At 28.2% G+C, this 14,149-nt stretch overlaps 2 protein-coding genes across 3 annotated transcripts in view; one reads left to right on the top strand and one right to left on the bottom strand.

Annotated features, from left to right (window-relative positions):
• The window catches only part of LOC107451240 (conserved oligomeric Golgi complex subunit 4), a 38,757-nt gene extending 37,346 nt beyond the window's left edge, over positions 1-1,411 (bottom strand). The window contains exon 1 of the mRNA XM_016067278.3: positions 1,249-1,411. Within this exon, the coding sequence (XP_015922764.1) occupies positions 1,249-1,329 (81 nt within the window). The 5' untranslated portion in view covers positions 1,330-1,411. The remainder of the gene's footprint in view (positions 1-1,248) is intronic.
• Positions 1,412-1,484: 73 nt separating this feature from the next.
• Positions 1,485-13,770, top strand: LOC107451242 (enoyl-CoA delta isomerase 2; the record flags this gene model as incomplete). 2 transcript variants are annotated; one of them, XM_071186204.1, is given in 6 exon segments in its annotated part: positions 1,485-1,624; positions 1,859-2,012; positions 8,092-8,190; positions 8,911-9,090; positions 12,187-12,256; positions 13,671-13,770. In XM_071186204.1, coding segments are annotated over 5 exon segments (554 nt in total), but the record flags the coding sequence as incomplete, so codon positions are not given.
• Between the last annotated feature and the right edge of the window lie 379 nt (positions 13,771-14,149).

Below are 14,149 nucleotides of genomic sequence, written 5' to 3'. Positions count from 1 at the left end.
GTAGAAACTTTACAGGCAAACTAAATATTAGTTATATATTTAAAGATCTGAATCAATTAATGAATATAGATTATACAATTTTAGTAGAGTCACGATAATTACAATTGAGTCTCGATAATTCAAGCTGAACGGAACCAAGCCAACCTCAAATTTTTGAAAACTTAAATTATCGAAAACTTAAAATGTAATAGATATTTTAAAAAATGAAAACAAAGCAATTTTTAAATTTCAGTATTTAACTGAAAAATATTTATTATATTTAAAGAAAATTCACTTACATTAAATGATCAGGGTACACTTACTGTATTACACCAAGTTACAACAATTATTACATATACTATCAGACCCATATAATGTACACAAACAAGCAAATGCCTTTCGTAGAAAATTTGTCACAATTGCGGAAATCTTTTTATTATTACAAAAATATATATATATATATAATCCATCTCTTCAAAGAAAACTTGTCATGTTTGTATTACCGAGGAAAAAAAAGTTTTAGTTTTACGCTTTCGCCAACCAATGCAAACGCAATTTAAAATGACATTCAAGTGATTTAAAATAACACATCTCGACTCCTATTTACGCAATTAAAGATCAAGCAGAGTGTTTCATATTTTCACGATTTTATATTACACATAGTGTTCTGTATTCATGCGATTTAAAAGCCAGTATTATAATTTGTGTTCAAGTGTCTTAAAAATTATATATCCAAATTCCTATTTACGCAATTTTAAAATGAAACATCAAAATTTTCATTCTTGCGATTTTAAAATCTAATATTGAGATTCGTATTTATGCGATGCTAAAATCAAACACTGAGATTTGTATTTACACAATATTAAAATCCAACATCGATATTCGTATTCATGCGATTTTAAAATCAAACATCGAGATTTGTATTTACACGATGATAAAATCAAACATCGAGATTTGTATTCACACAATAAAATCTCGTATTGATATTTTTTATTAAAATGTTGATAAGAATCAAAGTAATCTTCCTTCTTCGGCGAGCAAACAGAACTCGTCACTAACTTGTCGTCGATATGATAACCCCCCCCCCCAACCTTTTTATAAAACCCCCGAAGAGAATTAATTTTTAACCTAAACTTACGACATATTAGAATAATTACTACCGCATTTACAAACACAATGAGTTACGTACAAATTTGTCCGATTATTTCAAAGGTGCAAGCGAAAAAAAGTGGAAGAAATATAAATATAAGTATATTTAAATTCAGAAACCTCTTTTTCCACAAGCAATTCAAATGCCCTTTTCGCTTCTTCTTTGTTGTTAATTTCAAAATTAATACCGGTGATTGACATCACGAATTTAAATGATTTAAATATGAATGACAAAACAAAACAAGGGTGACGTTTTGTTTAGAATTTTGTGAGAACGCTTTCCTCTGCCTACTTTCTCTGCCTGCATTGATGAAACTCTGGTGCATAAGAGCCGTAAAATTTAAATTGACCCAAGATCTTGACATAAGTAAAAGGACCTTATGCAGGGCAGAAATAGAAAACTAAACAAGTATCAGTATTTGAGTACAAGTACAAATATTTGAGTAATTTTCCTTTTAGAACTAAGGCTGAATCACTCGTCGAATCAATCAACACGGTATAACGATAAATAATAACCAATCAATTAATTTATGTGAATTAAAATGTCTATAATTTTTTCCTCTATCAGAAAACTTTCATCTAGTTTGCGACCATCGATTTTTCTGCCTTATTCTAAGTATTATGATTGTTATCAATAATTTTCCTTTCCATATCTAGATTAGATATCACCTGTTAGTTTAAAGATAATATATTATTAATTCTTTATTCAATATTTTGTTAATCATTCTAGATCGTCTAAAAGCATCTATCTTTTGAAGTCATTTTCTACCTCTGTAAGAATGAATAGCTCTCTGACGTTTCAACAGGCATGCGACAAAGCAAAAACATTGGAAAAAGATCCCGGAAATGATGTGAAATTAAAGATGTACGCTTTATTTAAGCAAGTAAGTGTAACATGACTTTTCCTCCCCCCACTGTATATTTGTAATTTATTTGGAGTACAGAAACAGGACAGAAGCACTCTGGTATTTGGTATTCAGTTAGCTTATATTCTTATAATTTTTTTTAAAAATTAATCTTCTTTAATAAAACTATTTTTTTTTCTTCAAATTTTAGAAAGAAAAAAATAAATTCAAGCAAATAATACTTTTTTATCCAATAAATGTATCAAATTCTACATTGAATTTATTTAAGTTACCGGCATTTTAGTCATATCAGTTAAAAATTCCAAATCTGAATTCGAGTGGAGGTGTTCTAGTTTTTGAGGCAAAGTTTTTTATGCTCAGAAATAATTGATTTATTTAATTTTGAAAGCAAATTCTTCTAATAATCTCTTATATTTTGCACCATTAATTTACTGAGCTTAATAAAGCTAAGACATGAAATGCTTTAATGTAAAATATGTTTCGCGTTTTTAATAAATATTATCAAAGTTCTACCTAGGAATAGAAACGGGTCGGATGATTATTTGCAGAAAAGGGCACTCACTTAACTCCATTAAAATTTATCAAAATATGTAATAGCTGAATTGGATCCTCAATTTTTAAATTACTGTTGTATAAGTGCCTATTTCACAAAGTAATTCTCACTCATTATTAAAATAATAGAAAATGCTTTTGAAAAATAATTAAAGGCAAACTGAAAGACAATCTCTGTGTAAAAATCTTCTTCTTGTTCTTCAAAAAAGAAAGTAATTTTTAAAAAAATATTAATTGATAAACAACTTTAAATCTTTCTTTTTTTGAACATTTTAAACTGAAAATTATGAGAAAATAAACATAAAGGAAAATTTTTAAATAAAAATTTATTTATTAAAATAAATTAAATGGTAAAATTTAAAATCACTAAAAATTCATTGATATACCCTAGAATTTTGAGACCGAATCTTATGCAATTTTAACTATCCAATTAGACAACATCAAAAAAAAAAATTCTTTCTAAGATGACGAAATGATAATATATATTAATTTTAAATAATTATCTATAACAAAATAAATAAAAAATGGATTTCTCATTAACCCCTTCCTTCTCCCTCCCGTGAAAATGACGGGGTGAGTTTTCGCCCACTATTTCTCGCTCCCGTGATATTGACGTGCTGGAGTGTTCAGTAGTAATGCTCAAATAAGAATAATTCATTTCTTTTGCCCGGAAAACATTTTATTTCTCATTTTACACACCTGATAGCAATAACAGAATATTTTTAAAGTTATTACAGATAGATAGTTTAGTTTAAACTAGTTGCAGCACTAATCAAATACGTAATACAAATACAAAAGCCGAAAAAATAGGAACTTTTATGACCGTTTTCTTGAAAATCAACCGATCGTTAAGGGGTTAACAGAGGTGGTTAAGAAAACAATCTTTCTTGAAAAACTAAAAAGACAGCATTTTAAAAAGATGGCGGCATATTTTTACTGAAAGGGCAAGGAGGGCGCATTTATAGCGATCAAAAAGCAAGTGCAGCGAGCAGCCCTTCTAGAAACGCTTAGAGGCAACACTGTGATATAGTGGTTATATTATACAATAGCTATAGTTTACTAGCTGAAGTATAATTTAGTTATTGCTCAAAAATCATTTATAAGTTTAGTTTTGGTTATTTTAGACCATTTAAAGCTTAACTTATAGTTAATGGGGGAATTTTTTCTTAGAAATTTATGTTTACTTTTTACATATGACACCATGGAATTGTCCAAAAGTTTTTTTCCCATAAAAGGAATTTAATGTTTTTCATAAGCATTGCTCATATACCTCTTGTCTGCAAATCACAAATCCTACCCCTTTAGCATACAACTTCTACAGTCCGGTACAGGCTTGATAGTAAAGTTAGTGAGTAAACATAAATTATTTACTTAAGAAAGATTGGGTGAAATTATTTACTTAAGGTATCCCACTAGTTTCAACATCTTTTCTTTGAAATATTAATACAAAGTTTTAAGGAACTAGTTTTTTTTTCTTGGTTTCATTATGTGTAAACCAGGGTTCGCCAAGTGGGCCCACTTTGAAAAAACCTGCCAGGGTTTTATTGGGTGGGCCCACCTTGAAAAAACCCACTTGGAACGATAAGTGGGTTTTTTCAAAAATTTTTTTTTTTTTTTACTAAAACTTATTGTTTTGCATTTACTTTTATATAATTTATTGTGCAGCATAAATTTGTCAAATAGAGTTGCATGATTTATGTGATTAAGTTTTTAATATTAGTAAAGTAAAAGAAACTCGAATCTTCATATAGTTTTATAGTAGGTACTATTGAAAACTTTAAGTGGGTTTTTTCAAAAAGTAATATTTTAATGATATTAAATCAAATAATAATTTAAATAATATAGTCTGAAAAGATCAATTTTTCGAATATAGTTGCATGCTTTATATATTAATAAACAAGTTATTATTATTAATTCATATGTTTAAAAAAATTGAAAAGAAACAATTTTTTTCTTTTTTTACCAAGTGATACATTAACAAATTTAAACAGTTTTATTTTCTGGCTTTAAAAAAAAAAGAAGCTGAAACTTTTTATAAGAGAATTTTTTAAAATTATTTATCTAAAAATGAAATCATTTTCCTAGGGTTAATTCTTTGAAAACAAATGGGACAAGTAACTGATACTCTTTATAATTATACGTAGTTTTAATTTCACTTTCTATTAATCTTATTATAAAAACATGTAAGACCATTAAATATTTATTTCAGTTTTTTATTTAACTCAAGTCAGATGAAATTTTAGTTTTTACTGATTATAAATATTTACAGATTATAATTTTATAATAGGTAATATCCATATGTTTAATAAATATAGTAAATAAATGTGTGTGAAAACAAAAAGATTAATAAACTTGTTCCTTTTATATTACTGCATTTATATTTTATAATTCTTGAGTTAAAAAATTATGAAACGTAATGTACTTAAAAATAAAGAAGATTCAAATATGTATTAGTGATAATGCGTTATTTAAACTTAATATAAAATACATATAACCAGGGTTCCCCAAGTGGGCCCACTTTGAAAAAACCCACTTGGTGGTTTTTTTCACAAATTGTTTTTTTTTTAAAATTTGGTTCAAAAAGAAGTATCTCCTAATACTATCATTGGACATATCGTTGAAGTTAACAAATATTTTAGAAATGTGCATCAAGCACATGGATGGGCAAATGAAAAAAACTGCTTGATGACCAAATGATACTAGGTGGAATTCATATTGTGAGCGCGTAAAAACTTTTGCCAATAATTACCATAAATATGAAGAGATTGTTCTTGAACAATTTTATATGTCAAAAAAATTAAATAATGTTGGGCTTTACCAATAAACTATCAATTGGGAAAAACAGATATCAATTGTTTCTGAAGCTTTAAAAAAGCTTCAACCAGAAAACATTTCAATTTCAGAACCTGTTGAAATATGAATTAACTTACTATCGTGTGATGAATTAGAATCCCATAAACATTTTGTTAAAAGATCAGGCTGTTCAGCCACATCATTTATCAGCATATGCATCCTGGATCCCGAAACAAGGGGACAATTTTTAAATGATGAACAAGACCAATTAGCAGAAAGCTGTCTTTCTAAGCATCATCCAGAATTTCTGCCACGTGTTATGGCATCCAAAATTTCCGATCCTGAATACTTTCCAAAATCAATGATGCTTGACACTGTTATTGAACAGTTTTCATCAAAAAATAGTGGAAAATTATGGCAAAAAAAAAAAAAAAATAAGTAAATAAATAAAATTCCTAGCTTCCACAAAATTTCTGTCAATTCTTTTTTCTTTGCACTCAGCACCAGCATCCTCTGTCTCTATCGAAAGACACTTTTCAACTTTCGGTTTGGTGCAGAGTAAACTTCGAAATAGATTAGGAATAGATAAAGCTACAAAACTCGTAAAAGTGTATTGCCATCTAAGAGAGAAATGTAGACACTTTGAATCTGTTGTATGATAATAATAATAAAGGAAAAAATTGACCTTTTTTTTAAAGTTAACTCTTAACATCTGCTGACAATTTTTAACTATTTGGAGAAAGTTTATCACAATTAAAAAACAGTTAAAAATTAAAATATTACTTTTAAGATTTTTTAAATATTATTTATAAGATTTCATTTGAATACAATTTATTTTGTTTCTTTTAATCATGTTTAAAAATATTGAAAGCAAACAAAAAAAAATTTATTAAGTGATACATTAAACAACAATAAACAAATTTAAAGTTTTATTATCTGATTTTAAAAAAATGAGCTATAACTTTTTATATATGCTTTTTTATAATTTTAAGATTAATTTGTTTTTTGAAACTATAAAGTTAAAATGCATATATTTATCTAAATATTTGAAAAAAGGGACAAGTAACTGATACTCTTTATAATTATACATAATTTTAATTTCACTTTCTATTAATCGTATTATAAAAACATTGAAGACCATTAAATATTTATTCCAGTTTAATTTTATTACAGGTAAAAGTCAGATGAAATTTTAGTGTTTACTTATACAACACTATTTAATAAATAAAAATATTTTCACAGTAAAATTTATGAGCACTAAATGAAAAAACCCAATTTTCCCCGGGTTTTTTCAAATAAAACCCAATTTTCCCCGGGTTTTTTCAATAAAACCCAGGCGGGTTGGGTTTTTTCAAAAATCCCCGGGTTTTTTCAAACCCTGGTGTAAACACTTATAAAACTAGCTAAAAAAGTTTTTTACATAATTATTTTTTTTCAAAATGGCCATTTTTTGGTAAAAATAAGGCACTTTTTGCATATATACTAAACACTGCAAAAAATTTCTATCTCCTAAAACAAAAAATCCTTTGAGGATTTTATTTAGAAGGATATCAACTGTGTTTTGAACTATAATTGTAAAAGCAAGTGCATATACTACTGATTTAGCGATCAATGTAGTTAAAAAAGCAAATGTTTAAAAATTTCAGCACTTGCCTTTTGGAAAAAACATGCATAAAATATAAAATTCTACTCTTATTCTCTTAGTCTATAGTTCAGAACATGTGTTTTATAATCATAAACACTCATGAAAAATTGTAGACAATTATTTTAAATACAACATGAGAAATCATGTTTACGGTAGTGTAAAATGTGAAACAATCTGACTTTGAGATAAACACATTTAAAGACTTAAAATCATTAGTCTATCCACTGTTATTATTTTGCAAAAAAAAAAAAAAAAAATGAAGCTATAACTTTGTAAACAATTGGAGTACAAACAAAAGTGAAGTGTTATTAGAAAGTTAAGAGTACAGAGATTCAAAATTTATAATAAACTCAATTTTGCCCATAATATTTTTGCACTAGTCACAGATACCTTAACTTGCATTGCAATAATACAATATCATTAAAGACTGTTTTATTAGTATATATTTTTTTTTTGATCTCATATTTTTATATATTTTGATAGATAAACATAAGTTGCAATGCTATTGAGCATTATTATAACCTATAATTAGGATAATTCAAAAATTAATCGAAAATTTAAAGTTCAAACTGAATACAGTCGTGAACCTCGTTAGCTCGAAATCGGAGGGACTATCAGGATGATTTCATGTTAACCGGATTTCATCTTATCCGATGCATCATTAAAACAATTTATTACGTAATATTACTACATATTATATACTACATTGATGTATGTAAACAATACAATTATGTACCAAACAAATTAAAATAAGCTCACGCGTAACTTGTGAAATACAATAATAATTGATTGCTGACTCACAGGACCAAACATATATTTCATGCAAAGCAATATTTCATGTTAAGCAATTTTGGATTTATGAGGTTTGATTGTATTTAAAAAATTTTGGGTTGATTAAAACCCTAATGGTATAATTCTCAAAATCCACCAATTGTTTGGATCTAGTATTTAATGTTTGACTAACCTTCAGTGTGTCATTCATTCTACTGTTTTCCAAGGAAATGATATTAAAACTATGTTAAGAAAATATTTTGAGTGTTCATGATGGATTCCTCTTTTATTGTGTGTGTAATAAGTAATATAGTAAGATCTGCATTTCATTTTTAGGCAACCGAAGGACCCTGTTCTCAAACTAAGCCATCTGTATTTGATATGGTTGGCAAAGCAAAATGGGAAGCATGGAACACACTTGGCTCTTTATCTCAGGTTAGAAAATTCTTTATGTAATTTTAAAGTTTTAAATTATGCTATTATTTTTTATTAAATCAATAATATTGAATAAAAAATGTTGATATAATGCTTGTGTTCCCCATGACGGAATCATAGTGACACAGAGACATTCTTGCAGAATGTTACCAAGTTTTAGTACATTTTTCTAAGTGAATATCATTTACAAAAATCATATAAAGAATTATAGAATTATCATCTATTTGAATAATAGGTATTACATATTTTATGTATAAAAAATTACGCTGATAATACAAAATTTGGGTAATTACAATAATTGGCATAATTGTAGAAACATAAAAGAATAATAAGTGTGTTGTTTCAATTAATATGTTTAGTTCATTTATCTATTAACAAAAACTATTTTTGGCCAATCTGTTATAGCTTTAATTCAAAGACTAACAACATGATTTTATTTATTTGAATTCTTAAAAACTTGAGATTGATATGTACTAATTTTTTGTTAACAGATCAATTTTTTGTTTTTGTTATCAATGATATTTACTAAGTGCATGCAAGCGAAAATTGTGATCTGTAAATAAATAACATTCTCATGAGGACAAAGGTCACTATTGAACAAAATATTTAGAAAAAATAAGTAAAGCAAAAAATTTAAAATTTTTCATATATATATATATATTTTTTGTAAAAGAAGTTGAAGAAAAGAATGTAATAATATCAAAATTATTATTTCCTTAGGATGAAGCAAAAAGTCAATATGTATCTCTAATTAATGGACTGTTTGATCAAAAGCAACAAAGTGAACAAAGTGCTGAAATACAGGAATTGAAGTATGAAGGAATAAAACTATCAGTCAGTGGTGACATCACAGAATTACGATTTAATCGCCCAGAAAAGAAAAATGCCATCACCACTAAAGTAAATAAACATCTATTTTTTATCCTTTTTTTTTCTTTACATGATTTAATATTTTACGCATCATCATCATCATAGTTGGCCAGGCAGCCCAATGTGTGCCAATACCTTCCTCTAAAGATTTCCCCATAACGACTTCCGATCATTATTTTACACATCTAATGAAATGTTGTTTTATAATTTTTTTCCATCGCATTATATCTTACTAAAAAGGGGAATTTCGATCTAATTATAATAGTGAAGTAAATAATAAGTTTACTTTACTATTAATTAGTGATGAAATGAAGTAAATGAATATTAATGTAAAGTAAATGAATATGCAAATGGTAGGCTTTTGGAATCTATTTCTTATTTTTAGTATGATACGAAAAATAACCTAAACCAAATTTACAAAACAAAAAATCATACATTGAAACATAAACTTGTCTACCATTCGAAGAAATTTCCCCCCCAAAACTTAGAAAGTTGGCAGTTCTGCTTTTTGGTAACAATATAAGAAAGAAATGAATGTGAGGTATGGTTGTTGCTGCCAACGTCAATGCCGAGAAAGCTGTATAATGGAAGATGAATGAAGGTCCTGCTTCGCATATATTTCAGCTTCTTCCCCTCAGTCAATTTTATTCCTTGCTTGATGTGCACACATGGACATGGTCCAACAAGACAAACTTTCATCACAAAAACTGGTTCTTCTTTTTATTCAAAACAAGACATCAATATTTGCATCATAATATTTTCGGCAAGCACTGAATTTAAAAGGATGCCATCAGGGCATGAGTAAATGCATTTTAGGGTTGGAGTTAAAAAAGCTTGTTTCTCCTTCTCCTCCTAATGCTCCTAAATAATTTTTTTTATATATTTACATGCATAAACGAGTAACTATGTTCGATTTAAAAGAGCTCATCCAAAAAGTACTTAAAAAAGATATTCACCTCTTCGGTGGAGGGTCAGCAATGGATTGTGCATCCATTCGAATCTTCAGAGCCCGGCAAAGTTAACAGTTATCAGTTAATAGCTAGACGCAAAGTGAAATTTAATGTGAAATAAGAAGGAGGTTGAAAATTTCTAAATGAAATGTATTGAGATAGCATTATCGCAGTTTGAATAAACAAAAAAAATATTAATAAATAAATAAAAGGGTCTATGCGAAATAATAATTGGACTGATCGTTAATACACAGTTCCCAGCAGATCACCGAAGTCAAGCATCACTGGCTGCGGTCAGTGTGCGGGTGGGTGACCACTTGGATCAGTCTGCGTAGGGACCGAGGGTGTGCGGTATGGGTCCTCGTTAAACTGTTCTACCGTAAAGTGCTCGACTTCACATACAGGTCGTCGGGCTACCGAAGCGGGGATGCCGTCCCCTCTGCAGAGGATCAAAATTGTGATGGCATGTCTTCGGATCATCCTCAGGGGTGTTTCCCAGACCCTCGCCAATAGCCCATCGTGCAGCTCTTGTGAGATGTAAATTAACTACAACATGCAAAATAATAAAAAAAGTGATTGTATTTTTTATTCCCAGATTTGTAAAATTGTGTTTTGAAATATTATGTATTGGGTTTACTTGTGTAGTAGTAATGTGATTTATACAGTGAAATCTCTCAAGAGTGATCATTCTCTGTTCCACAGTCATTAATGGACCATTCTTAGATGTTCCCTCTATTGACTTTAAAATGTTATCGAATTTTCATGATTTTTCGCAGATTTTAATTGTGGTCAGTGTCATTTTCTTGGTACAGAAATACTGCTTCTGTTGGCTTCATGAAAAGACGGATCTATGAATCAAGTTTAGCTCTGAGGAAAATGATCCTTACTGATATAATTATGTGTAAAAATAAATTTACCAATTATGAATGATAGAATTATTTTAAACAGTGTTTTCACTACAGCGCGAGAACGCGAGAATCTCGCATATTTTTTTCTTTTCTCACATTAAGAAATGATTGCCGCGAGAAATACGCGCATTCTATAAATCAATTTCAAAATTCGCGAATTTCTCGCACTTTGGAAAAAGCTTCGAATTACGCCAATTAGAATAAAATCCATTTCACTTTTCTTCCTGGATCTTTCATTATTTTCAACATTTGCCCCGTTATCTAGCTTTCCTATATGCCAGTATTGTTCAGAACTTTTTCGAACAACAGAACACAACCCCTCCGAACCACGGAACCCCTTTCAGAACACATTTCTCTGCAACCACGTGTTTACCGCAGGTAAGGTTTTTTCATGTAAGACGTTCAAATTTTTTATGCACTAATGTAAGATGGACAAATACCTAGTAAAGGCAAAATCTTCTATGATGATGCAGCAAGAATATTCAATGCTTTAAAAAATAGAAGACGTTAAAAATGTATTATAATGAAAGAAAAAATTTTTTCAAGTCTATTTGTATTTTTTCAGTTTTTAGAAATCTTACTTAACTTTCTGAAATCTCACCCTGTTTTTGAGAAAGGGTGAGAAATTCTCCCCCATTTTTTTTCTATGATGAAAACACTGTTAAATAAATAACAATTATGTTTTTTATTTAAGTTTGCATTTAATTTTATAGCATAAAAATTAGTTAGCTTTAAAAAATGAGATGAGGTTTGTTTGTTTGAAACGCTTAGTTTTTCCTAAAATAATTTTATTTTCTTCTCTAATTTAACTTTCATCTTTAAAAATAAATCATCCTCTTTGTTGAATTCTGACTGTAACGTTGTGGTTGTAGATCTCTTTCCGAGATCATCAAAAAGAACTATCTAAACAAGAACCTCACACAAATATTTTGAATATATATATATTTGTTTTATCGATATTTATTGTTTTGATATTTTTTCGTTTTCCTTTATTTGATCATTTCCACAATTGGTGGAGAGGTTATCCTGGTCGCTGGGAGAGGTTTTGATGATCTCTCCAAAAAGTTTTCTTCAACATGAAGCCTTCGGAAAAAATTCCTAGTCTCCCAAAAATGGTCGTAAATAGAGGTGGTCACTACACAGAGATGGTCTTTCCTGGAGGTTTCCCCCTATTTCTTTTCTGAAAATAAATTAATTTTGTGTTTAAAAGCTATTTCATCACAACTTTTGAATTAATATAATTATTAACACTATTTTGTTTTTTGAAGATGTACAAAGACATTGCGTTAGCTTTAAAAGAAGCAAGTGAAAATGACACTGCTATTACTATTCTCACAGGTACTGTGTTTACTTTTCTGAATATTTTGTCCTATTATAATCCATGTGCTCTATTTTGTTATGAAATTTAGGTTCTTCAGTAAGACATCCCGTTACACCAACTCTTCTATTATAACGACCAATGCATGAGTTTCCATTTGCTATTCTATAAACACAATGTTATTTTAATGTCTGTTACAATGGTCACACTGAACTTGTCATTCTAATCTAATGACCGAAATTAAGTCATTTGATTAAGAAAAAGTTTTAGACAAATTTTTTTAAAAACCATTCTATCCTTTTGATGTTTCCACACACTTGATGTAAAATATCCTGAATCTCTTTGGAATGAACGAAGATTTATCCTAAGTCCTAGAAGGTCCTAATTTATAATTATTCATAACCTGCATGATTTTTTTCAAAGGATACAATAAATTTATTATTCGTACTCTTCTTGTTTAAAAATTATATTCACTCTTTTTTTGTGAATTGGCTTTTGTGTGGCTCACTTTGAGTCAAAACGCATTGTCTTCACACTTAATTTCACATATATTATTCATAAAAACTGATAGTCCCAAATCATCATATTATTTTTAGTACCTTTTTCTTCTATGAAGTATAATTTTAAAGGTTACTCTTGTGTTCATATTATAATAGAAGATCCTTATAGTGCAAACCTTGAAACACAGTACTTTGCATTTGTAGAATTTGGCTTTATTTAAATAATTTGTCATATTTTTATTAATTAAACTTTTTATTATTGAACTACTAAACATGGCACTATTAATCTGGAACAGATCAATCTTTAAAATGCTTTAAATTAATTATTAAATATAAATAATTAAAAACACACATATGTGCTTAAGTATTTATTATTTACAGAAAAATAATGGCATTTTTAGAGCATTAGAACTAATAAAAGCATAAGAATTAAAATTTAATATTTAGGATCAAATATAAAAAATGGGAGAAAATATATTGATATGGGTATTAAGATCTTCCTCTTATCTGTTATTCTACTAAAGTTGTCAAAAAATTAAAATTTGATAGTTTTTAATAACTTATTTTATATATATATGTAAGGCAGGCCCCGCAAATAAATTTTGTCTTATGCTGCTTTTTCTTGGGCTCGCCCTGCCAACAATGTTGTTAAATCTTATTTTGTTTGTAAACATGCAACTTCTAGAATATAACATAAATATTTCATTCCGCATTTAATATAACTAAATGCTTTACAAATTTTTATTTTAATTTGTTTTATTTAATATTATTTAGTTGTGGGGGAAAATAAAATTTCACAATTAAAATAAAACTTCACAACATTTTGTTGTCCCTACAAAGCAAACTTTAATTTATTTTACTTATGTTGATCCAAAAAGAATAAATAAATGTATGTAAAACATTGATGTTACAAAAATAAATAATTATTTTTCAGGTGAAGGTGATTATTACAGTAGTGGAAATGATTTAAGCAACTTTGCATCTGTTGATCAAGATATATCTGCTGCTGCTAAAAAGGCAGGACAACTGCTAAAGTTAGTCTTATTATATTTTCTTTCTTCTTTCGGAATAAAATAATTTTATAATATAGTACACTGTTTAATCAGGATTGAATTATGCAAAAGAATATAATAAGAAGGGAATGCAGAAATAGTGTCATTCTATTCAACCCTTCCTGTTCTATTAGGCACCTTCAGTCAACATGTTTTGCTCAGGATTGGCAAGAACATCATTTGACCATCAACTAAGTAGATTTTTGTTAAATTAGGTTTGCAATTTACTTTGAATTCTGTTCTTAGTTTATATCAATTTCAAAAATAATTTATAGTTTAGAGTTTATACGTACTGTAGAATCAATAATGCATAAATATGAGACTGAGAATCGAACTGCAACAATATGAGTCATTGAAGAAA

Source organism: Parasteatoda tepidariorum, chromosome 10 (assembly GCF_043381705.1).
Source record: "Parasteatoda tepidariorum isolate YZ-2023 chromosome 10, CAS_Ptep_4.0, whole genome shotgun sequence".
Lineage (NCBI taxonomy): Eukaryota > Metazoa > Arthropoda > Arachnida > Araneae > Theridiidae > Parasteatoda > Parasteatoda tepidariorum.
This window is presented reverse-complemented; position numbering and strand designations above follow the sequence as displayed.